The 26,747-nt window shown below is 44.0% G+C and overlaps 2 protein-coding genes across 6 annotated transcripts in view; one reads left to right on the forward strand and one right to left on the reverse strand.

Annotated features, from left to right (window-relative positions):
* PPP2R2C (protein phosphatase 2 regulatory subunit Bgamma) overlaps positions 1–21,700 on the reverse strand; it is a 40,076-nt gene extending 18,376 nt beyond the window's left edge. Inside the window, exons 1-3 of one of the 4 annotated variants that reach the window (XM_083630648.1) lie at positions 21,578–21,700; positions 20,223–20,382; positions 222–319 (exon numbers count right to left, since the gene is read on the reverse strand). In XM_083630648.1, the coding sequence (XP_083486774.1) occupies positions 222–319; positions 20,223–20,292 (168 nt within the window). In that variant the 5' untranslated portion in view covers positions 20,293–20,382; positions 21,578–21,700. Of the gene's footprint in view, positions 1–221; positions 320–8,396; positions 8,504–20,222; positions 20,917–21,577 lie in introns of those variants that run through there. The other 3 variants (XM_083630650.1, XM_083630647.1, XM_083630649.1) reach the window with 3 other exon arrangements.
* Positions 21,701–25,716: 4,016 nt separating this feature from the next.
* Positions 25,717–26,747, forward strand: part of SH3BP2 (SH3 domain binding protein 2) — a 35,318-nt gene continuing 34,287 nt past the window's right edge. Inside the window, exon 1 of one of the 2 annotated variants that reach the window (XM_083630497.1) lies at positions 25,717–25,865. The gene's annotated coding sequence lies outside the window, so the exon portion shown is untranslated. Of the gene's footprint in view, positions 26,380–26,747 lie in introns of both variants that reach the window. The other variant, XM_083630499.1, reaches the window with a different exon arrangement.

Raw genomic sequence — 26,747 nt, forward strand, 5'->3', positions numbered from 1 at the left:
GCAAGGAGCACCAATGCCACAATAAACACTTATGGGCAGGCGTCCAGAGCTAGAGTAGCTTTGGAGAATACTGTATCAGCATTTTGTGTGTGCACAGGGCTTGTGGATCAGGACATGGAAACTAATAGTATGGTCAAACAGAGGGTGGTTTTATTTGCTGTTGACTACTGTAGTAAGAGACATTCCTTCAACAATCAGAACACCTTTTTAAAAATTCATACCTCTGGCTCCCTTTGGAATATAACAACTCGACCTCCTTTATCCCCTGTTGCCAGCAACTCTCCTGTGTGGTTGAACTCAACAGTTGAAATAATGTCAGCTGTGAAAGAAAAAGTAGAAAAATCAAGTTACAGAAAAAAAACGCCCATCCAAAATACCAAATATTTCACAATGAGTTACTTGGGGTTTTTTCTTTCGTTTCCTGAGCCCCACCTTCATTCCACCACAAGAGAACTTTAACATTTTAAGTCACAGAATTACAGACCTGGTGGGTACCTCAAATGCCATCTAGTCCAACCCCCTGCCAATGCAGGAAATCCCCAACCGCACACCTGATTGATGGCTATTTGACCTTTATGTAAAAACCTCTAGTGAAGAAAAGCCCAGCACCTTTCAATCATCTGTTCCATTTTGAACAGCTCACACTGTCATGCAGCTCTTCATGGAGTTCTGTCAGGAAGTAATGCTTTTTGTCATTTAATCCACTGGTTCAAGTGATATTCTCTGGAGCAACAGATAACATATTTGCTCCATCCTCTATGTATTTGTAGTATGCCAAGTATTTGAAGATGGCTGTCCTATTACCTCTTAATTGTTGGCATCTATCTCGAGAGACAATGGAGTACGCCTCTGGGGGTCAAACCTCTGTGTTAGCAGGCACCAAAGTGACCTCCTTCATTCTAAATACAGTATATTCAGTTCTTTCAGCCTCTCTTTATAGGACCTTGCCATATCTGTCACATTCCAGTTTGCATCATATCCTTCTTAAACTACGGTACCCAGGAGGAGGCACAATATTCTAGGTGAGGTCTAGCAGAATAGAGTGGTACTTACTATGATCTGTAATTCTGTTAATGGAGCCTAGAATTGCTTGAACCTTTTAAGCCACCAGATCACACAGCTGATTCATGTTTAGCTTGTTGTTTTCTAAAACACTGACATCCTTTTGACTTGTGCTGCTGAGAAGCCAGATGTCACCCATCTAGAAACCAGTTCATTAAATACAGGCCACTAAATGGTAACAGGAACTAAACCACCAAAATACTCCTCCATATCAAGCTCCCTGACTATTCAGAGCACTAAAAAGGTCAAATATTTTCACTCACTTGCTATGAATACTCTAGCTATAGGGGAGTAATTTTTAATCTATTTGTAACTGATGGAGAATACTTTATATGCTATACAACACAAGAACAGTGCAAATTATTCTGAATTTAATTATCTGAAGAGTATTCCACATTCACTTAATTGCACAGCCACTTTCATTATTCTTTATCGCTTCTGACACCCATTGGCCCAGCCCCCAATGATCCTTGAGAGTAATTGGATCAAGCGGAGGTGAACTTCTGATGAAGCGCATTAAGAGATGATGGTTATAAAACAGCTTGGACCCAGATGCTGACACGACATCACCGAAAGCTAATTAGCACATCTAAATTCATACGATCATGATTTCAATATTAAAGAAATATGTACACATAAAATGAGCAGTGGAATAATGGCAAAAACATCAAACACAGCTACTTTGCATTTATTAAAATACTGTTTATTAATTTTTCCAACTCTGAACAACAAAACTTCAAAGTACATGTGTCCTGCACAAAGAAATAAACATAATCATTCTCAAGCACAGCAAAATACTTATACTGTAAACCATTAAAGAGATCATATTGAAGAAGGGTATCTTCTTCAAAGAGGACACTGAGAGCGAGGACAATGGATCAAATGATCACTAAAGTTGACATAACTAATAAACTGAAACCAAGTGTCCTGAAACCTACATCTTTGGATTTCACTCCATGCCTTCTTACATTGCTTAGTCAGTTTTTCATCAAATGCTAGTGGCCATATTCAGGAGCAACACCTGTGGGTAGAAAGATTGCGCGCATCCTTCCAATTGAGCACCACTACCATTAATTTGAATAGATGATCCTTGAATTTTAGCATAGTATGAGTTCCAGCTTGGAAAGAAGTGTTAAGGCAAGATCTTTCTCTGCTTGTATAGCAATAGCATAAATGTCATCCTAGGCTATTTATTTTCTGGATTCCTGGACAATAAAGGGGCTGCTTTTATGGATTAGTGAAGTATTTTATTACTATTGTTCAACACTTTACAGGCCAATGGTATCAGTAAAATAAATAATAAACATTCTCAAAATATATGTTCCCAATGCTACAAACAGTCACTTTTGCTAATCTGGACTGTGCTAGGCCTGCCAAACTACCAGCTACAGCAAACTTCAGAAAGCAGGAGAGCAGCCATGATGGACGTCCATGGATGACAGGTTTAGTGCTCGACCACCTTTGTGTGGGCCTGTGGAAACGACTGTTGACTCTCAGGAACAGTCACATGAGACCCTGGCAACTTGGATGGCAATAAGATTAATGACAACATCATACCATCACTGTAACCTTTTGAAAAGATGCTAAAGAACTGGAAGAGGAGAACGATAGTGTCACACTGGATATGAAATTATAAAGACTGTTAAAGTACTGAAACTTATGTGAAATATAGGAGATTTCACCCTCCTGGTCCAGATTCTGATCAATATAAAAGGTGTTCAAGTCATAATTCTCTCCATCTCTCCAGCTCTGCTTCAAGTGCTTTCAGCCACCTGATGGCCACAGGACCCTGGCTCACAGTACTTGGAGTGGTAACTACTGGGGCTGAATTTATGACAGCGCTATTGCAGCAATTCCTTCCAGGCCTATGCCAGCAGGTGCCCCAGATTCTGAGCTTTTTTAAAAAACGTATCTCGAGCCCTTCTAGAAAGAAAGTTATGAAGCATAATGCACAGGCCAGCTTCTAAGCAATTTCTGGGAGATACCTCAGACTGACGACTCCTGCCTTTCAGTGTTTTTAGCCAATATGTGAAGTTAGAGCTGTGATTTGTTTGTTTGTTTCATAAAATTTATACATCGCTTGCTTGTTAAAAAACCAGAAAGTATTCTTGTACTTTATTTTGAAAAATAAACTACTACATTCTGCAAGACAGGTGTCTCGTTTTACTTGTACTATAGCCACATCAATTCTTTTTCAGTTAACATCATTCTGATTCCCAAAGTAATGGGCTGATGTTTTTATTCCAGTAACAAAAAGTGATATGCCGCACACAAGTATTTTGTGTTTCTCAAGTGAAAATGAATCAGGAGGCTGGTTGGTCTGAACAGGCACACTGCCATAGCAACCAATCAGTGGCCCAGCTACCACATGCCTGAATCACAGCTTTATTGCACCAAAGCCAGCACAGTGACTGATGCCAATGAGATTATACAAAAAAGTCAGTATTAGAATTGAAGGATAATGGCTTAGCTATTGGTTTTGTGTCCTGTGGTTTTTCTTTATAGCCTGAAAAGTATGCCAGGTAAATCTGTGGTTATGTCCATGGATTCCACAGAAGCATGTATGTAATTTCTTCTTTAATTTCTGCTAATTTAAATGTATCCCTGCTGTGTTTCATGACTCCCCTGATTTTGTACGTGAGCTGGAACTGGTCTGTGACCGAAATAATACATTCATTCAATTTTTTCTTTAATATCTAGCTTGAATATCATAGAACCAGGGTCCGCAACACAGCACCTAGATGCCCCAGGACCCGCTGCTCCCTCAGTGAGGTGGCCAAGCTTGCAAATTATTGGAATTTGGTTAGTTAAGGGGAAAATAGGTCTAAAAACAGATAATCCTTGGGTGCCAAAATCCAGGTTTAGGGCTTTTGCTTTGTTGAAATCTGTCTTCACTGAAATAATACATCTTCCTTCTCTTGATAGAAAAATTGGGAATTCTGACTTCTGTATGGTTGGTCTGTAGCTTAAGAACACGAGAAGATCCTGCTGGATCAGGCCAGTGACCCATCTAGTCCAACACCTTCTTCTTACAGTGGCCAGGCAGGTGCCTATGAGGAGCCCATGAACAGGACCTCAGCGCACTCTCTCCTGTTTCCAGCAGCTGGCATTCAGAAGCACTGCTGCCTCCAACACAGCCCTTGTGGCTAACAGCCCTTGATAGTCTTGTCTTCCATGAATTCGTTGCTTTTAAAGCCATCTAAGTTGGTGGCCTTCACTGCCTCTTGTGGGAGCAAAGTCTATAATTTAACTATGTGCTGTGTTAAAAGGTACTTTCTTTTTTCTGTCTTGAATCTTCCAACATTCAGCTTCACTGGACGTGCCTCGGTTCTAGCATCGTGAGAGTAAAAAACCGTTCTCTCTCCACTTCCTCCCCACCATGCATGATTTTATACACTTCTATCATTTTGTCTCTTACTCTTTTGTCTAAACTAAAAAGCCCAAAATGTTGTAACCATCCCTCATATGGAAGCTGCTCCATCCCTTTGATCAATTGGGTTGCTCTGTTTTGAAACTTGTCCAACTCTGCAACACCCTTTTTGAGATGAGTCACTAGAACTGAACAAGACTTTAATTTGTCCAAAGGAAGAGGACAAAAAGGAACTGAGCTAACTACCCACCATGTCTCACTGAGGATCACAAGTCTCCAAGACAAAATCCAACCTTCTATGTATGTCTGCCCAATCCTAACTTTTCAGGTTTTATAGCCTGACAAGACATTATAGCATCACGTCAATTAGCTCGGGGTTATTATTTCTCTCAGAGAAGCTGAAACAAAATGCACCCAACAAGTCACCTCTCTTTCACGCTCACAAAAGCACACTTGCCTTTTGAAAACTAGTGTGCAAATCATGAGATGAGAACACAGATTTATCAGAGCTATTCAACCACCCAAATAAACTAATAATACCCATACTTCCTGCATTACAGATGTTCATCACTACAGAATCTATGTCAAGAGTGTGATGGCTTCTTTACACAACATGATTAATTTCCAAGACTCCTGGGTAGATCTCTAATGCAAGAGATATCAAAGCAGCAAATGCTAAATGCTGGTATTAGCCGAACTCTTTTTTGTGTGCTTTGTTTTTGCATCAGTCGTGTCTGCTAAGATTTATTGAGCCCTTACGGAAGTATACAGGATCTGCAAGCAATCATTATGCACTTGGTATATTGCCACTTTGCAACCACTATCATTGCTCGGTATAATAGATTACATTAATGCTGAGTTACTTGCCATAATCTGAAGACTGCACACACAGAATAAGGAAGGGAAACATGGTGCATAACACAATACATGAAAGCAGCCAAAACCTAGAAGAAGACTTTCAGTCTGTGCAACACTCAGTGGACACAGGGAACCTAACAGAAACTTCAAACAAACTTACTACAGGCTGTACCATCAGAATTCAGGCAGGGTATCTTCCTTGCCTACGAAAACAAGGGATTCCAAGCTGCTTAAGCCACATCTCCTTGTTGGGACTGCCTTAGCTCCCTCACAGGCCAGCCTTGGAACAGTGACCTCCACCCACGAAAGACGGCACACCTACGGCTATCTTTTATGAAAGGGGCAAGTGCTGTAGTGCCATTGTGGACTACAACTCTCATCAGTCCTGACTATTGGCTAGCTAGGGTGGGTGGGAGCTACCGTCCAAAGCACCCTGGTAGGCACCATGTATGCTGCCCTTGCTTAAGGAACAAAAACCTACCCTGGACAAAGTGATTTGTGTAAAGCAAACGGAGTTTCCAAGATGCCCCCCAGATATTGTCACCTCGTAATACCTAAGACCTTGAACACCAATGCGCTCAAGGAAAGATTAACATGAGTAAACATAATTGTGTACAGTGCATATAGACAACTTATTAAATGTTAATTAATCACCTTCCACATATATGTCTCAAGGTGACATATGCAATATGATAAAATCAGTTAAAAACCAGCACAGAAAATAACAGCAAATGAATTTTAAAAAGAAAAAAATGAGACACTCATGCCAGAGACCTATTCATCCAGTTGGGAAATATCATTGGGAACAAAAATGAATTCAGATGTTTTCCAAAAATGCAGGCAGTGGGCCCCTGCTGTATCCCGACAGGGATGCTGTTTCACAGAATGGGCAGCCACATCAAAGCCCTGCTCCGAGATACTGTGGAGGATTCTGATCTCTTTGGAACTATTAGGAGAAAAATCTCCCAGGGCCTTCTGTGATCTGCTGGGTATATAATAGATAAGGCAGTCCCTCATGTAACCTGGTCCTGAGCTGAATGGGACTTTATGGGATAGTAAGGTAAAAGGACCCCTGACCATTAGGTCCAGTCGTGGCCGACTCTGGGGTTGCGGCGCTCATCTCGCTTTATTGGCCGTGGGAGCCGGCGTACAGCTTCTGGGTCATGTGGCCAGCATGACTAAGCCGCTTCTGGCGAACCAGAGCAGCGCACGGAAACACCGTTTACTTTCCCACCAGAGCGGTACCTATTTATCTACTTGCACTTTGACGTGCTTTCAAACTGCTAGGTTCGCAGGAGCTGGGACCGAGCAACGGGAGCTCACCCCGTTGCGGGGATTCGAACCACCGACCTTCTGATCGGCAAGCCCTAGGCTCTGTGGTTTAACCCACAGCGCCACCCACGTCCCTTATGGGATAGTACCAATAGCTTAAACCTGACCTGACCCAGTAGCATATTGGCAGCCAGTGTAAGTCCCCAAGTAAGATGCTGTATGCTGGGAGTAGTTTCAGCAGCGTAGCTAGCTGCGCTGGTGCCTGGGGCGGAGCGCTCACCCTGCAGCTGGGGGCGGAGCGAGCCACCCATGGGGCGGGGCAAGCTGCCCATGGGGGTGGGGCAAGCCAAGGCTGGGCTGTGTGGAGCCTCTCCACAACCTCCCCCTCAGCTGTAGGGTGGCTGAGGCGGTGGGCAGATGCAAGCCCCATGCTACTCGAAAAAGCGGTGCGGAGCTTGCAGGCAGTCCACCCACCACCACCTCCTCAGGAGAGACCCGTGGCTCAGGCATGCTGCAGGCCCCACGGTGTGGCACCCAGTGCCCCCCGCCTCACCTAGCTGTGCCTCTGGATTAGGCAGATTCATGGAGGAGAGGGCTGTCGAAGGCTGCTAGCCATAAAGGCTGTGCTCTGCCTGCAAAGTTGGAGGAAGCAATGCTTCTGGAAATTACTTGAGGGGAGAGGGCTCCTGCAGTGGTGTAGGTGGGGGTGGGAGTTATTTTTTTCCAAAAACACATATTTTTGCCATTTTGTCACCCCCTCAGTGATGACACCAGGGGCAGCCCTCACCCACCGCACCCCCCTTCCTACGCCACTGAGTAGTTTGTCCCCCCTTCCAGGTAAGCTGGGCACCATGTTCTGCACGCGCTACACCCTCTAGACGGACCTCCAGGGTAGCTCCACATAGAGCACATTGCAGTGATCCAGCCTTGAGGATTCATGCAAACCCGCAGGTTCTTCCTCAGAAGAGATGCTTAGTTAGCACTATTGAGCGTATATGCACAATAATGGAATTTGGAATTTGCCCAACATCACTTACTGGCAGCTATAATGCAAGATAGTGAGGAGACAAAAACCCAGGCTAGCTGCAAGCAAGCTGCACTCAGAGAGTGAGTGCAACTCTTGTGCAGCCCATACAGTAAGTGTCAATTAGAATCATAGAATCATAGAGTTGGAAGAGACCACAAGGGCCATCAAGTCCAACCCCCTGCCAAGCAGGAAACAATTAAAATTGTTCTACCCCCACCATTTGTAGCCCAGCAGCTTTGACTATACTGTCACCATCTTAAGGCAGCCCTGTTCAGGGAAGTTTTTAATGTGTGACATTTTAGTGTATTTTTGGTCTCTGTGGAAGCCGCCCAGAGTGGCTGGGGAAACCCAGCCTGATGGGCGGGGTACAAATAATAAATTATTATTATTATTATTATTATTATTATTATTATTATTATTATTATTATTACAATAAGCCAAGCCCATTACGCCGCTCACACAGTACAGGTGGTGTTCTCATTCAGGGCCAGCCCAAGACATTTTGGCATCTGAGGCGAATCACAAAATGGCGCCCTCCCCCTGCCAGGGATGAAGGGAGGAGCAAAGCTCTACATTGGGCGCAAGCAGGGAATAAAGATCTTCTACTTCTACTGATGCATTCCTCGGAGGCCGGATCTGCTGCCTCTGTGGATCCTGCCGCCCGAGGTGGTCACCTCACCTTGCCTCACGGAAGGGCCAGCCCTCCTCTCATCCAAGTGGATGAGTGTCCACGGAATACTAACACATTGGGCAGCTTCATGAGTCACTGGCATGCAGGCCACTGACTGGACAGACATAGAGACTGACCTTCCCACTCACCTCCAGAGGTGCTCTCTTCAGAAGAGGGTTCAGACACATTGGCATGGCAGTGTGGGGAAGGTTGCATGGCTGCCGCCGCCCATGCTATGCCAGTCCTGTGGAGAAATAGAGGACTTCAATTTCCAGTGCTGCCAGTTCAGCACCTGTCAGGTTACATGTGCAGAAAAAGAAAACAAACAAAATTCTCTAGCCCCATCTTCATTAGAAACAACGATGAAGAGCCCTTAACTTCATATGCACTGCTCTTTTTTTGAACAATATTTAGGCAAAATATTTGCAAACACCATTATTTTAATGAATTGAGTTTGTAACATGTGTTTGCAAAGGATGTGTTGGGGAAAACTGTTTGCAATAAGGAAAATGGCATTTTGTGCCTTTCCCCTTCCCTAAAATATTTCTTATGGGATGAACTCTTTCAGTAAAATCTTTTGATGAGGATATGTATATCCTCATACATATATATATATATGGTTTTCTAAGATCAAAGAACAAATATGACCAGCTTAATCCTCACATTTCTACATGAACCTCAGCTGTGACTTGCCTTTTCAGAAAGCAGATTTGACCCATTAATGTGCCATGTTTGCTAGCATAACTTACTTGTTTTTGATACTGACTCTCCTGTAATGAGGAGATGCAGCGCATACCCTAAGGCAGGCATGGCCAAACTAGGCCCTCCAGATGTTTTGGAACTACAACTCCCATCATCCCTAGCTAACAGGACCAGTGGTCAGGGATGATGGGAGTTGTAGTCCCAAAACATCTGGAGGGCCAGGTTTGGCCATGCTTTCTCTAAGGAGATAAAACCCAAGTTTTCTGGTCCCAGGTTCTACTCGAGGCCTTTAAATGTGTGGTTGTTACATCAAAAGAGTTCTGGTGGATCAGACAGGGGCACCACCTTGTCTGGCCTCCTTTTTCCAAGAGAGCTGCCTACACAAAAGGGCGGGGAAACAAATGCCCTGCCCTGTTCTCTGTTTCTAGCATGTGCTGTTCAGCCTTTTAACACCACTGCAAATGACACGCCTCTTTAATTATCTCCCTTTCAAGTTTTCTAACTTAGAGGCTATCAGCACATCCTGTGGCTGTGGCAGTGGATCTTGTAAGTCAAGATCATTACATATACATTACATAAAATTCACCGCCACAGGATGTGGTGGCCCCTGGCTTTAAAAGAGGATGAGACAACTCATGAGCTTGCCTTGATTATTTAATATTTTATAGACCGCATTCCTATGGTCCCTGGAAGAGTGTCCCAGGGGTCATTGAATGCTCAAGACCTGCCTCTCTGAGAGGGTGATCTGACTGTGTAGGGTCTCTCCTCACTGCCTCAGAAACCTCAGTGGCCCTTGCCTCACTAACACCAGAGCTCTGACATCAATAGAAACAAAAGCTGAGAAAAGGAAGCGTATTAGGGGGAAGGTTTGAATCTGAAGGATCCAAAACCTCCCCACTCAACCCAGCACACTCTCAAAACCGGGGCAAATATATACAAGCCCAGGATATGGCATATATATTTTGGAAACCATGGGAGAGAGACATTCCTAAAGAAAACAACAACAGGGCAGTTCCACACTAAACATTTAAAGCACATGTAATACACATTGATAGTACATGAGTCCCCCCCCCCCCACAATATAATCCTGGGGACTGTAGTTTGTTAAGGATACTGAATTGTAGCTCCGTGGGGGAGAACTACAATTCCTAGGATTCTTTGGCAGAAGTTGTGTGCTTTAAGTGTGTGGTATGATCTGCCCCCAGAAAGAAATAAAATAAGGGGAAATGCCATTCCTCCTTTTCTTCCACCTTGCGCCTAGCAAGGGTTTGCATCGTCTGATGCTGGGGCCCTCGCAACCCCCCGGTAGGATTGCTCTGCCAACTAATTGATGTATTCCAAGCACTCTCCCACAATTTTGTCAGTTCCGACCTCAACAAAATAAATGGTTGAAGTGTTGCTTCTGAAAGTCTTCAAAGATCATGCAAAAGTGCACTTAGGTCTATGGGAAATCTTCCAATTATAATTTCCCTGTAACAGTCTAAGTACAAATTAATCTAAAATGCCTTGTGTACTGCACTAGAAATGATTCCATCAGAAGTCCAAAATGATTTTCTCCATGATCCCGATGAGAATGTTCAGCTCTTGTAATCAACATCCTCTGTTTTATTTCAACATTTAATTCATATGCTATGTTCAAGCCTGCAAATCAGGGGTGGGGAACCTCAGTCAGGGGGCTGAATTCAACCCTCCAGGCCTTTCTAGGCCACAACCCCCCTGCCCAAGCCACAGCCTTCGCCAGTCCTGCTCCACACCCTCCTTAGATTCCCCCCCCCCCCAATTTGGACCGTGTCTTTGAATGCCTCTTCCTTGCTTGCACAAAAGATGGGGAAAGGTGGGTGGGTGTGACCCTCTGACTTTTGCATGGGTGAAATGTTGTCTGCTGTACATCCATCGATTCCCTGGCTTTTGTCCCTGCCTACCTCTTCCCACTCCCACCCCCTGAGCATGCAGCCCTCAGACTAAAAAACGTTTCCCACCCGTGCTGTAAAAAAATAAAAAGTGATTCAAGACAGCTAGAAGCTGTCCTCAAGCAACAAAGCCTGATAATTCCTATTGTTACACACATTTTTGTTTATCTCTTGCATGTTTGCATGTATCTCTCAAGGATTTCTAGAAATAATACAGTACTGATAGTTTATGGCAATATACTGGCAACTGAACCACAAGGTGTGATGCTATGTCATTTAGAAGCTCAAATAACAGAGACAACTTTCAAATCACCTCAAGCATAATATTCTTCAGTGAGGGCAGTTTGCATACTGAGGTGCAAACCAGTTAGGGTGGCATAGACACGTGTGTATTGAGCCTTAGGTATCAATTATGCACTCAGTTGGCTTCCACAGAGTTTTTACTAATCCTGTGCAGATCACTACAGTGTGGCGATCTTCAATATGTGGAAGAGGAAGCATGATTATTCACCACCCATTGTTCAGAGCTCCTTCACGGTGCCTGTGCACACTCCTACTCAGATTACACAGGCACAGCCTACAGTTTGTGTGCACGAAGGCTGTCTGCAGAAGACCTGGACAATGTATGAAGTTTGGGAGTAGGTCCAGGAGTTGCAACCGTGTAGTAGAAAAACAAAATATATGTTTTCAGATTATTTGCAACAAGTGGTAATTGTCATCCGGAGTGCCTATTTCCATCTCTGGCTGGTTTGCTGGCTCCATTGCCCCTTAGACGATTATTTGGTAACTGTGCTCCATACTCTGGTGACATCCAGATTGGAGTATTGTAATGCACTGAATGTAGGGCTGCCCTTGAACACAATTCAGAAACTTCCTGTGGTGAAAAATGTAGCAGGCAGGCTGAAGGGGGAGATGACTTCAACCAGTCACTTTTGCTTCAGACAAGAATGGAATCTGAAAGTAGCGTTTTCCTATACCAATAGTATAGGGACTTTTAGCATCTTGTAACCAAGCTACATTTTACTGCCTGCAGAACTTTGCTTACTGCTGTATGGAAAAGTACGTGAATATGATCTTTGGGGAGTTTGTAAGTAAGCCATTTTATAACTTACCAAATGTGTGGTCTTCTTCTATGGTAGGGGAAGAAGGAAATTGGGAAGGAGATTTTAATGTGGAATACTTTGGAATTAACTGAAAGGGGCACTTTTTAAGGATTTAAAGCCTGTATTTCCACACTTTTATTTGCTGCATGTTTTGCCAAAGAGCACAGGAGCAAACTAATGAGTTCTTTGTCATGTGACTGTGTGTTATTGTCTTGGGAGATATTTAGTAGGGCCAGTTCTGGAGTTGCGTCTATTACCTGTTTTGTTATTTTGCAGATCTATTGTAAAACTGATATCCTGAAGGATTGAATTTTGGAGCATTCCCACCATATGTGGAGTTATGTGCCCTTGGCGGTGCAGCCTCCCCAGCACCTAGGTGAAGTTCCTGGATGTATCATCGCTAGCTTACATGGTGTTAGGTATCACCTGTAGATGTCTTTATATTGTTAACCATGCCATGTTCTTCAGATGAAGAGCAGTATAGAAATTTAATTAATTAATTGCACTTTCATCCAGTATTTTCTGTTTCACTGCAACTGGTATATTTTGTACAAGTCTTTCTTCCAGTTTGGTGCTAATGAGGAAATAAAAATGTTTTTTACATATATTGTACAATATACATATATCCCTTAACTATTTATTTACAAATCAGTTGCCTTCCTTTCAAAGTTAATGACGTTTCAGATGGATAGCTCTGTTAGTCTTTCTCAGCAAAGAATCTTACGGAATTTTAAACACAAATAAAATGCAGTGGCTAATGGACTTTCAAAAACCATCTACAGTTGCATGCCTACTCAGAAGTAAGTACCAATGAATTAAATTGGGTTTACTACCAGATAGGGATAGAAGGATCTGTCAATTTCTGTTCTCAATTTCTGTTTCCCATTTTTCAAATCTTAAATTCAGTTTTCCTTATTTCTGCAGCCATTTATTAATTTTTTAAAATCCTAATGAAATGCCTTCAGCATTTTAGAGTGAATTTCTCCTAAGAACACATTGTTGTATGCAGTTTTGACTAATGTACACATTTTTGCAAGTGTTTTCTACCTTTATAATGCATTTTGTACCTTATTTACACTAATATATTCAAGTTTATGTACACGTTTATCTAATTTGTGATTTTTTGTAAATACTGGTTGGTTGGAAAAATGTACTGCAAAATTCAGGTACTGTAAGTGCAAAAACGGCTATTTTTCACTTCTCATGCTGTTTTGGAAACTGCAAATTTGACAAATTCAGCTTAATTTAACTCTCAACTGAATCAAATTTCTTCCCCAGCCTCACCAGCTTGATTTTACACACCGACCTATCTTATTTCCCTCACTCAGGCATTAAGGAAGGATGTTTCCTTGCCATAGCTGTCAACTTTTCCCTTTTCTTGTGAGGAATCCTATTCAGAATAAGGGAATTTCCCTTAAAAAAAGGGAAACATTGACATCTATGTTCCTTGTACATTGATAACTTATAGTATGTGAATTGCCTTTTTCATTTTCATTTTTTTGAAAGATGCGATGTGGAATAAGTTATGTGATACACCCAGTGGTGATGGATTTTCTTTTTATGAGTTTAATAAAAGACAGTCATTTCTAATTTTTCTACCATAAAATATTCAGTATTATTCAACCATATTTCACAGTCATAGACTGAATTGACAACTTCTCTGTCTTCCTCTAATTTCTTTATCCATTCTGAAGGAGACCCGGTTATCAAAGAAAAATATTCTAGATGACTATGATACAAAACATAAGTGTTCCCTTTCAGAATGATGTAGGTGATGATAAAAATCCCCTGCAGTGGAGCAACAGGAAGTGTTCTGCATGAACTGTGTGTTCTTTCGTTTTGCATTATTCAATGCTTTTGATCTGCCAGTTTCAATTACAAAGAGATTAGCATTTTATACAAGATAATGACCTCACCCTTCAGATGTAGCAACTGGTGTGATTTCAACAATACAGTTCAGTGCTTCACACTTTCTTGAACCACCACCTGTCTAGGTTGATGCTATAAGGTCTCGTTTGATAGTGAGAGATTTGGAGATTGTTCTGCTTACAAATACACGAGCAGAGCCAGGGCTGAGCCAAGACATTTTGCTGCCTAAAACAAAGGACTAGATGGCACACCTCCCAGATTTAAATACAAATGCAGATCAATCTGACAGTTGAATATAATTTCAATTTCACCACACTTGAGATCAGCAAGTTAACTTAGGGACACAGGGCAGGTTGTGTGGCACACCCATGACTGTCTTCCAACAGAGGGAAATGGCCAGGGGGCCCAGGAGGAATGGAGCCCCAGCATCCACCACAAGATCCGCCCCCCCCCCCAGCATCCAGCACTTGAAGAGGCTGCCTCAGTCTTCGTAATTGTAGGGTCATAGCTGAGCACACCAGAGTGGAAGCAAATGCATTCTAAAAGCAGATGCAAAATTGCATCAGATTCCCCAATTGTGCGTGGGATCCTTAGCCAAACCAAGCTCTAAAATGCCCCACTCTCTATCTTTTAATTCACACTGCAAACCCTTCCACTAGTTGAAAGGTGGCATTTTCTAAAGGGATTTTCAGTCATTCAGGAAACAACAACGGATAATCCCTATTAGCAAGAAATGAAAGATAGCAGCCAGAAATCTTAAGGGTTTCTTTTTCCTGGCGGTGCTCAATGGTACACAGTACTGGCACCTCCCCCCCCCCCTGCTAAATCTTGTGCTGCTAGTGCCACCACCTTCCATTCTTTGGCTGGGGCAAACCATAGAGGGGAGCATGGGCCGTGTGGCTGGAAGGAGGGGAAGGGAGAAGGAAAAAGGGAAGGGCAGAATGCTGGGTGGGTGTGAACAGCAGATGGAGCAAGGTAGGGGGAAGGTTGAGGAAGGGGGAGGGGCATGCAAAGTGGGAAGGCCGGGGGGAAGAGAGAGAGAGAGAGAGAGAGAGAGAGAGAGAGAGAGAGAGAAGGGGGGTGGAGAGAATCATGGCGAATACTGGCACATTTTTTTCCTAGAAAAAAGCAGTGCTTAACATCATGTACTCAACACAGTATGTACCGTATATACTCGAGTATAAGCTGACATTTTCAGCACATTTTGTATGCTGAAAAAGCCCCCCTCGGCTTATACTTGAGTGAGGCAGGCGGCGGCAGCAGCGGAGGGACGAGTGGCCCGAGTGGAGGGACGAGTGCCTTTGCCGCTGTCGGCGGCGGAGGAATGAGCAGCCCGAAAGCAGCCCTTTCAGGCTGCTTGTTCTTCCTCCGCTGCTGCCGCCACCACCACCAGGTTTGTGGTGTGGTGAACCAGCTTATACTCAAGTCAATAAGTTTTCCCAGTTTTTTGTGCTAAAATTAGGTGCCTCGGCTTATATTCGCGTGGGCTTATACTCGGGTATATTCGGTACTTGTTATCTGAACCTTGGAAACTCCAGTAATATGGTAGGCCTGCATAAACACACTACTCTGCCCCAACACTAGGAATTATCCTAATATTGTATCTGGTTTGAGTGGATCACACGCGCCACCTTGCCCCCGCGATGGAGCATGTTGCACAATGTCAGCACGCCCCGGGGCGGGCTCTCATGACATCAGCACACCCCGGTGTCCAATTCTCGTTCAAAGCCAACAAATTTTTCTCTATCCACTTTCTCTATGCCACGCAGTGGCGTAGCGTGGGTTGTCAGCACCCGGGGCAAGGCAAGTAATTTGCGCCCCCTAACCCGTGGATTTGCGCCCCCTAACCCGTGGATTTGCCCTAACCCCAGATGTTGCGCCCAGTGCGGCCGGCTCCCCCTGCACCCCCCACGCTACGCCACTGATGCCATGCATAATTTTATAAACTTCTATCATGTCACCTCTTACTTGCCTATTCTCCAAACTAAAACGTCCCGAATGCTGCAACCTTTTCCTCACAGGAGTCCTTCCATTCCTTGATCACTTGGGTTTGCCCTTTTCTGAACCTTTTTCAACTCTGCCCTATCCTTTTTGATGTGAGGTGATGTGAACCATACATATTACATGCAGGTCCAGCTATGCAAACACTCGTTATATGAACTTTCAGTTATCTGCACGTGAAGGATCTTTACTCTGAGGTCACTAAATGAATGTCTGATTCAAATATCCGAACAGCAGGACCTGGATGTATACAGATCAGCAAGAAGTTGTTCAGCGCCCTGACTGAATGCAATCTACGGAAGTGTGGTTGGTGAAAATAAAATAAAAGGAGAGGAGAATCTGAATAGCAAGGCCTGTGTGTAATTATATTCAAGCCTCTGTTGCTGTTGCTTTTTTTAATAATTTGGGGGTTAACCATTCTGGGTTTGGGAACGCACTGGGATTTTCCCAATTAAGAATGGAAATTGTCAGCTTACTATACAAACACTCACGTTATGAACTGTTTCTCATGAACAGATTAGGTTCACCTAGCGGGACCTGCATGTATTCCAAGTGCAGTCACACCATAGATTTGTATAATGCCATGGTATTGACAGACATATTTTCCATTCCTTTCCTAATGATCCCTAGCATAGAATCTGTCCTTATCACAGCTGCTGCACACGGGGTCTACATCTTCATCAAGCTAGGACCCGAAGGTCTCGTACCTGATCTGGCCTGGCCTGAGCATGTATGTGAAATTAAGATTTTTTTTTTGTGCCAGCATGCATCACTTTACACCTGCTTACACTGAGCTGCATTTGCCATTTTTATCACCCATTCACTCAGTTTTGGAGAGGTTCTTTGGGAGGCCTTCACAGTCTCTTTTTTATTTTTTGGAATCATGCTGCCATTGGTTTGGCTGCTGTCTGTACCGGTTTGACTGATTTTATTGATGTGATTAACCTGCCTTGTTTTCATGATTTGATTCATTTTATTTTGCATTTTTCTTTGTATTACTGCTGCTAGCTACCTTGAACACCACTTGGTAGCAACAAAACAAAGTAGTGCCTTCCCTCAAGTCCCATCCTAGCCAGAAGGATATTATGTTGTGATACTGAACTCTGTTGATACAACAGACACTCAACAGGGATTCAATCTCCTTTGCTTATTGCCTGGTCAGGTGATCTACTAGGGCAACAATGGTCCACTGGGGTAACAAAAATCAGAGTAAAAGCCAAATTGGAATGGATCTAAATTTAGGGCAGCCATAAATCTGGGAATCGGGCTGCGAAATGGCATTCGGGCAGATTTTTGCTGAATCTGCAAAATGTCCAGGAAAACCCAGACGTTTGGCAAGTAGGGCAATTTTTGTTTAATTTTTTTTTAATGTGGCCACCCTATCTAAATAATCAGTTTCACCAAACTATTGCTGAAGTTGTGACTCATCCGCAAATGACAATCAAATCCTAGATGGCAGATATTTTTTCATTGCTCAACCTACACTAATATGCAGCACCCCACCTTTTGTTAATCCATTGTAGTCTGAGGCCTGCTGAGGAAATTTCCAATGCAGTCCAGTTCTTTCAGTAGACCCTTGTGAAGAAAACCAGGGTCATCTTGTTTGAAAAAGTTGAGGAACACTGCTTTGGTACTGGCACTGTTATCTAGAGTGGAGTTGGCATTATCACTCAGCATTTTTAAAAATTCCCATGTTTGGCTTCAGTGGATACGTTAGGTACATAATTACAGGGAAATAAGTTTCCATAAATATCCTCAATCATTATCTACAATTATCCCCTTTCCCAGTGCTTTGGCTGTACATGGCACCATTGTCTGATATTCTTTTGGCACTAGGTGCATAACTTCTTAATTGCCCAGACTTTAGAGCCATTATATGTTATTTTTCAATCTGCATTGCTATGTACTGAATTATAATATTTTATTTTATCATATTTATTTTTCTTTGATAGTGCTTCAAACTTCTTTGCTAGACCTCTCGGAGTATTATTTCTGAACAAAGAGCAGTACATCAAATAAATAAAATAATCCCTAGTAAGTTTGGGCATAGCATTAATTTCTAAAATTTGAGAAATATTCTAATAAGAAAAGTCTGCAGGAATCTATGTTTTTTTTCCCCAGGAAAGCCCCCCCCCCCGACCCCAATGCTTTAGTTTCTGATGCAACATTTTCCATGTTTTGTCTCAACAGGAATAATTCCCAATGCACTCCTGTGGCAAGACTGGCCCTAAGAGTCCAATTAAGTCAGCTGATCTGTATTCATAACCTAGGTACACTTTTCATCTACAGCTCCAGATACAACTAAGAGGTAACAGAGATGCCAAACACTGATGTCTGATGGTGGATGCCCTCCATTATTTTTCCTCCTTTTCCATACAGAATACTTATGTGAACCACAATTTATTTATTTCAGGAAGATTTAAGGTTCTCTTTAAGGGGCAAACAAGCCAAACAGTAGGTGGAGGTCACAAAATGAAAGGAAGAAAACTTGAGACATGTAAATTATTCCCAAATTAACTTCTCTTTCAGCCATCAATTTAAAGGTGCTCAGATCCCCCACCCAAACACACAACTGTGGCATGTGTGTGAAGAGATGCTACATATATATACTAATATTTTGCATATGATGTAAGCCACCCAGAGTGGCTGGGGAAACCCAGCCAGATGGGTGAGGTAATAATAATAATAATAATAATAATAATAATAATAATAATAATAATAATTGCTTGGGCCAGGGTCACCCCCCCCATGGAAGATTTCTATATGTGCGTGTTGTAAAGCCACCTGACACATGGTCACATGGTGTGCGAGTGCGTCAGCAGTGGGGGGGATGCAGCCGCTTTGTACCATACCCATCCCCTCTTTTATCACATGAAGGGTATTTTGCATGAACACCCCTCGTGTTAAAATAAAATAGGAAGTAATGAAGAATATGACACTTTGAACCTGTTTTGCCATGAGAAAATAACAGTTAATTTGTATTAATATTTCTGTGAACAGTATGGTGGGGGAAGGCAGCTCTACATTCCCCTTCAAGGCTACCCTAGCAGGAAAGTGACTGAACTTTAAAAATAAATGCAACTCAAGTATTAGCCACCATGAAAGCATGAATCAGCAGTATGCTCAGCAAAATGAAAAAGAGCTATAACAATACCCATTTTCTGGGCATGAGATATTTTTAATATATAAAGATATAACTGAGCAAATTATTTTCTCCAGTGGTAATTACTGAGGACACCAAATACTGCTCTGGATCCTTGAAGAATTCAGTTTCTATTTAGCCTACAGCTGTCCACATGTACAAGCCTACATGGCTAAAGTGAGCACACCTCAGTTGTCACATTGCACATTTTTTGCCATCCTTCATACCCAATAAAAACGACCTTACCACCTGATTGCAAAATATGTGTAAATAATATTTAATATAAAACAAAAATCGACATGCATAGGACAAAAAGCGCACAGATGCAAGACTTCAAACAACAATTCAGAACATAAAAGCAGTAGGCCTTGGAGTCAATGCTGTAGAAATGGCTGTTTTGACTTAATTTTTATATTGCTCCTTAAGTTCAGGCAAGCGATGGGGGTTTCTCCCAAAATTGTCTTTGTAGTTCCAGTAATAAAGCTGCTTTATACTTCTAGAAAAATGCAGATCATCAATAATCGAGCATGGCCCAGTTGATTAAATTTATGTAAGCTGCCATCCTAGCTGAGAAAATACCACACGGAAGATGCTACAGAAACAGGCTACATGCAACACACAACCACAACGACATGCTTGGGAAGTTCACAACCTGATCACACAGTGACTGATAGGCATGTTGCTCAGTCGTGACCAACGTTTTTAAAACCATATTTCCAGTATTATGCTATGCAGCTATACATTGTTATGGATATAAGCCCTGCTTGCCTGTAAAATATATTTGTTCACTATAAATATTTTAGCGTCCATGACATTTACAGGAACAAGCTTTTTACATAACATTCCAGACAGAAAGTCAGAAGAGACTCAAAAGGAAGGGCTCACTTAAAAGAGATCTGGTGCAAGGTAAAGAATACATATTTCCAAAGATGTATGGAAGCTCAGCCTATCATATTCATTGATCTCTCAAGTTATCTCCTAGGCATGCAGTTCCAGCTGCTCACATTCCTCTCAACAAGCTAATCCAAGTGCTCCATTTACTTCAGATTTTTACAGGAACCTGGCAAATTTCCTTGCATTTTAGCAAGACCAGAGAGATTTGGCTTCTTCATCTGCTAAACATAAAAATTTTGCTTTCATTATATATAACTTACCCAAACAAGTGAATACAGGTTTTGATTATAATGCACTAGCATTCAAAAACAAAAAGATAAATTATGTCAACATCTGCATTACCTTCAGTCACATAGTTGTGGTCTCGAAGAAAGCCATGGTTAATTTTCCGTGTGTCTGTGTCCTCGCCCATTTACAGCAGGATTACTCAGCATGCCTGTCCGCAGTGGACTGATAGAATCAGCAGAGGTCGTCACAAGAACACCATCCATGCTGCCACTGCCTAGCAGAGGCAAGAAACAGACTGTGGTATCATGTACAGCATAATGAGAGCTTGCGATGCAGCAAAGATTTGAAGGTGAATGAAAGAAAGAACAAGCACAAGATCGGCTCCAAAAATCAACAATGCAGAACTCAAAATGCCAGAAGGGGTCCAGATGCAAAGGAAAGAGGCCCTGCTGACATAGCTAAATTCTCTAGCCAGCTGCTCCTTAAATGAGCTCCTGTGCAGAGGCAGCTCCCAAAGCTTGCCGCTGAGAAATCTTGCAGAATGTGAAGAAAGTGGCAGGCAGCTGACTGCAGCAAATGCTGCCTGGTACTAGCTCAGTGATTGTTGCTGCAGCTACTGCTGTCATCTGCCTATGCTGCATCTGAGCAAGCCCCTCCCAGCCAGCCTCTCACTATCCAACCAGGAAAGATTTGCATGGAAGTAAAACTGAAAAATGAGAATGCAGGCGAGGATTTCAGCTTGTGTGCCTGGAAACCAGGCCTTGAAATTTAAAGAAGAAAATAAAACAAAAATACTAAAATCAACCCGCTCTACATTATCCTATTCTAGGATACGATTAATCTGATCTTATTCATTATTTGTTATAGCTGTAGCAACTGCGTTCTCCTGTGCTCACTTCTTTCCTTCTGCATTATGTTGCAGTCTTGGATTTCTAAGGTAGGAGGCCCTCCCTACTTGCTTTGCCCTGCTTCTTGGGAGAGAACCTTGACACTCTAGATGTTGTCGACTCCAGGTCCCATCAGCCCCGGCCAGCATAACCAATGGTCAGGGACGGTGCAAGTCCATAGGTCCCTAGTTCGTAGCATTTTCAACATCTCCAACACAGCAATGAAGATGAGCCTCCAATGGAACCCAAGACAGAAAAGTTCAAATAAACAACTTCTGTATGGCCCAAGTCAGCAAAAATGGGTGGTTTTAGCAAAGGGGTGTTGCTTATAATACTCATTGTATATAGATGCATTCCACATTTTTGAAATTCAGTGTGTTTCATGCAATCACACAACTCAAATATCCTGAATCAGCCATATTACAAACTGAGCAAGATTGTAGTTGCTGTGCATCCTGCCCCATTTATCCACCAGTTCTCTCTTGCACATTTTGCTCACCTGTAATGGGGCAAAATTAATCATTATTTTCAACACACAAGCAATGGAGGAAGTAGGTTGTCAGTTATCAATTCAAAGCATACCTGGAGTCCTTTCTGCAAGTGGAACAGCAAACAAAAGGACCAGCAGACGTAAGTATTCACAAATTCTTGCTTCCCAGTTCAGTGGCAGCTTTAACATAGCTGGAGAAGTCATCAGGCTGGAGCCTGAATGAGAAATACAGAGCAAAAGATGCAGTGGATGAAGCTTTTGAAATATCACCTTTTGAAATATCGCCTTTTGAAATATCACCATAACTTCCAAGAGAAAATCTGAATTTGAATTACACAAACACTGTCAACCTTATATGGGCAAGGAAGAGAGGTTCAACAGGTTTTAGTACTATGCGGTCTCAACTATGCAATCATCAAGATGATTTGTCCAACCATTTAAAATTTGGACTGGATTATTTCCATGGCAAGTGCTAGAAGCTGTCTGTTAAAAAACAGTCACCTATACTTTATCCTTAAAATGCGCATTCAGTTGATCACAGCAGGTATTTGATGGCTGCGGTGGACCTTCCCGCTTAGCAATAGCCTCATAACCACCCAAAAGAGCCCTGCTGGTCAGCTACTTGAGGCTGCAATGCAAGCTGTGAAGCATGCCTTCTGAGCTGCCCACACTGCTGCATGGTAGGCATGACTATGCACACTAACCAGAGCTTGGTCAACTTCAAAGCAAGGCTTCTGCCAGCAAGGGAATCCCAGTACATTTTTGCACTCATAGCAAAACGTCCTGCTGCCACCCTCGTGATAGGAATGGGTGAGGCTCTGCAAAGGCTTCCCCTCAAGGAAAAGACCTTAGAAAGCCTCGCCGCAAGATTGGGGTGTGTGGCAAAATCCACAAGGGTGTCCAGAACCACACCTCTGGCCAATACTCAGTGAGAGGGAGAGCTTTGGCACTGACCTCCCTCCACCTCTAGGGGCACAGGGACATCAGTGCCAAAACAGAGTTTCTTCCACAGTGGCAGAAGTGGTGGGGTGGGCAGGATGCTGCCTCTTGCGTTTCCGCTGCCTGATGAGGCTGCTGCATCTCACCTCAGCTGTGGGCCAGCTCTGTGTGTGTGCTGCAATGTGTCTTCATAGCCCACAGCTCCTCAGAATACCAGGGAATCAAATGTTCTCCACAACGTCAGAGCAGATACTCAGGGGTGAGTATCTCAACTAGGGCTGGCCCAAGATTTTTGGCACCTGAGGTGAACCACAAAATGGAACCCCACCACCAGGGAAGAAGGGGTGAGTGAAGATCTACTTCAGGAACAAGGGGTGGGGAGTGAAGATCTACATTGGGAACAAGCCTGGGGGGGGGGTCTAACCAACTTTACCCAACAGTGGGAATCAAAGGCCATCATGGGCAAGGATGCTTCTCTGAATCACACTGGGCTTGTGCAGAGCCCAGGAGACCCTAATATTTCCTCCCTAGGGGTGCAAGGAGACCATCAATGCCATTAGTGCCTCCTATTCACTGAGAGGCCACTGTGGAGGCAGCATGCAGAGGGCTGCCAAGGAAGCAGAATGTCTGGCTTCCTGGCAGCGTGTCGCAGTCATTGCTGCCACCACAGCAACAGAAGGCGGCAATGCATTCCTTGGAGACTGGATCTGCTTCTCTGGTGGCTCTTGATGCCTGAGGCCTTGTCTCACTTTGTCTCATGGGTGAGTGGCTTGGCCCTGATTTCAACTCACCATTCCATAGTGAGATCAGGGCTTTGACAGGATGTTCAAGCTTTCTCAGCTGTAAAATCCCCCGGAGCACCCGGGAATTGATCAGGCTCCAGGGGCAGACCATTCAAACCGGTACACCACCCTTCTAATGTGAATTACCTCCACCAACCCAAATTTCACCAGATATTGGTCAGACTACGACCACAGGCACAGTACCGTCAGACCACAACTTGCATCACTCAGGGGAGAGATTACATTGAAGGTATGATCTGCTTGGTGTGATGGATGAACATTTGAGACAGCCACATGGTTGTCATGGAAACCACAAAGTCCCAAGCTGGCCCAACAGCAGCCTCTATATGGATGTTAGACTATGAACTATTGCCCTGAGGACCACCAGCATCATGCTAGACATTTTATAGCAAAGGAAATGGAACTCCTATGGACATTGGTGATGCTCCTGCCCTGGCTCCCCAGTATGACCTGGTGCTGCACCAAGTAGGTCAGACCCACTCAGGTATCAGTGATACATGGCAAGTTGGCACCTTCATCCATGATCAAAGAATGTCTGAGAATGGCCTTATTTTGTACTGACCTGGCATTACATAGTCCCACTGCCAGACCAGAGGACTTGGTGGATAAGTGCCCACTTGAGTTCTTATGAGGGAAAATAGTTTGCCTCTATCCGCTTTCTCAATGCCATGCATACTTTTATAGCATACTATCAAGTCAGCTCTTACTCAACTTTTCTTTAAGCCAATCCCCAGCTCCCAATGTTGCAACCGCTCTTTTCTGGAGAGTTGCTCTATCCATTGATCATTTTGCTTGGCCTTTTCTGAAGCTTTTCTACCTCTGCAATATCCTTTTTGATGTGATCAGAACCTCACTACTTTCTTTAATCTGTCCTGAAAATGCTGTGTGTGACAGCCCTGAAAAAAGGTGAATTCCATGTTAGGGAACTTTAAGAAAGGAACTGAAAATAAAAGTACAAATATCATAATTCCGTTATACAAAACAGTGGTATGACTACATTTTTAAATAATCTGTAAACTTCTGGTAACTAAACCTATATAAAAATATTATTGAGCTGAAAATGTGCAGGGAAGAGGAACTTCCTTATGAGGAAAGGTGAAAAGGGTTTTTTTTTAGTTTAGAAAAAAGTAAGTAAAGGAGGAGGGCATGATAGAGATGTATAAGATTATGCATGATTTGAAAAAAGTTTAAAGATAAAAGTATTTCTCCCTCTCTCATGGCACTAGACCTCATGGACATTCAGTGAAGCTGAATGCTGGAAGATTCAGGACAGATAAAAGAAAATACTTATTCACAGTGCTATTTTTCTAGGGAACAAGTTGCTCGAATTCACCATAAATGCCTCCCTTGTTCTCTTACAATGGCAATGGCACCCATCTGAGAGGTGCCGGAACTGAGTTCCTGTGAGTTCCCCTGGAATAAAAGCCCTGCTTCTTCACATAGCACGTAGTTACGGTAAACTATGGAACTTGCTTCGACAGAAGGCAGTGATGGACGGCTTGTAAAAGAGGATTGGACAAATTCATGGAGGAGGAGAGGGCTATTGATGGCTATTAACTATGCTGGCTGTGCTCTGCCCTCCCTCCACAACTGGAGGCAGCGATGCTTCTGTATACAAGTTGCTGGAAACCACAGGAGGGGAAAGCACTATTTGTGCTCAGGTCCTGTTTGCAGGTTTCCCACTGGGGCATCTGGTTGGCCCCTGTGAGAACAGGATCCTGGCCTGTTCCAGAAGGCTCTTCTCGTGTTCTTAAGGCAAACCATGAATTCCTTTTGCCATGTTTCCATCAAAGAGAATGTTCAGAACAATAAAGATCCATAAAAGTGTTTAAAGTCAAGATTAATAAAAATGTATGAGATTATTTTTAAGTGGGGGGGGGGAGAAATAATATTTAACATAGCTCTTCGAAGGTGTTTCTACAGGTGGTAGATGACTGAAGCTGCTGCCGGTTTCCTATTAATTCAGTGCTGGTAAGCAGTTTCCCATTACGCGTATCCAGAATTTTCAGGGTCACTGCAAATGAGACAGCACTGAGGGACCGATTTACATTTCGCCCCAGGGTAGCTTTCGCCATGTAGCAAAGCAAATGTTCAGGTTCCTGCGAGTTCTTTCTTCAGAGTCACCAAGACTGCGCTCTTTAAACCGCCCAGACTTGGTCCCTCTTGAAAGTTTTCGAATAAGGGGTTTCCGCATATTTATGTCACTGGTAGCGCAAAAGGAAAAAAAGGGGAGGGGAACAAGGCGGAGGAGGGAGATGGATTTACGACGTGAACGTGCAATTCAGCAAAGAAAGAAGAAGAAGAAGGTTTCACAGTTGCGTTTACAATTCGGGCTTCGGGGCTCTCGCGCCTTGGGTGAGCCTGACTCCCAGCCCGGTATCGGGCGCCATTGCGACGGGCGCCCGCAGCACCTCGAGGCTTCTTCTGGCGAAGGTGTTCCGCGCCGCCTCCGCCTTCCCTCCGCCGCGCAGAGGAGGAGCCGGGCCCGCCGGGCGCTGCGAGGGAGGCGCAAGTCCGCGCGCGAGGAGGAGCCGGGCGGGAAGGCGGAGGCGGCGGCGGCGAGGATGGCGGCTCCGGGGGGCTCCCGGCGCCGCGGCGGGAAGAAGCGCCCCTGACGGGACTCGCGCTATGCGCGCAGGTAAGGAAGGCGGCCGGCGGCCTTGCGCTCTGGAGAGCGGAGGCGCCCCCGGAGGCTGGGGACCGGCGGCAAGCGCAGCCCGCCCGCTTCCGCGCTGCTCAGCGGCAACGGGGTTGGCTGCGCCCGCAGCAGGTGCGCAGGCCGCCTCTCCCTCGGCGGCGTTTCCCAGGTGCGAGCCCGGAAAGCGGCAGGCCGCGTGTGGCAGCGAGCGCGGGACGGGCGCCGGGCTCCCCTTCCCTCCGGGCGGGCGGGCGGGCCTTGAGCTGCGCGCCATGGCCGCTTGAAGGCGTCTCCTCACACTTGGGAAAGGGCTCCTCCTCGGTCTCTCTTGGCTCGGGGAAGTTTCTTCCGCTTGTGCGAGTTGATAAGGCGAGAAAGAAGGCCGAGGGACCGACTGCGGCGGGGAGATCTCCCGAGACCAGGGCGGGTGTCCGCCGCGCACACACCGAACAGCAGCTTCCCAAACAGCAGGAGGTAGAAAATCAAGGCGAAAATCAAACGCCCTGCAACTGCGGTAGATAAATTTTATGAAATAAATAAAAATAAATTATATTGATAGCTCAACTTTTGTGATTTTTTAAAATATATATATTCCAGAAGAAGCATTCATCATCTTCAGTTTGGAGAAATGTGGTTTGATCTTTTTAGGCATCTATACATAAGCTTGACATTTAAGCGACTGCTGTGTTCTTGACACGGGACAGTATTTGAAGGCTGTCTCTGGTACAAAGAAAATGGGTCTCCAGTAGGGAGTACCTTAATGTACTGGATTCCTGACAACTTCAGCATCCTCCTCATGACCAGAAACCTGCCTAGAGAACTGTCCTCTTGCTTATGGCTTTGCTGTAGAGCCTTGGGTTCTTCCTTTCCTGAGACTTGGGG

This window comes from Podarcis filfolensis, assembly GCF_964270895.1.
Source record: "Podarcis filfolensis genome assembly, chromosome: 9".
NCBI lineage: Eukaryota > Metazoa > Chordata > Lepidosauria > Squamata > Lacertidae > Podarcis > Podarcis filfolensis.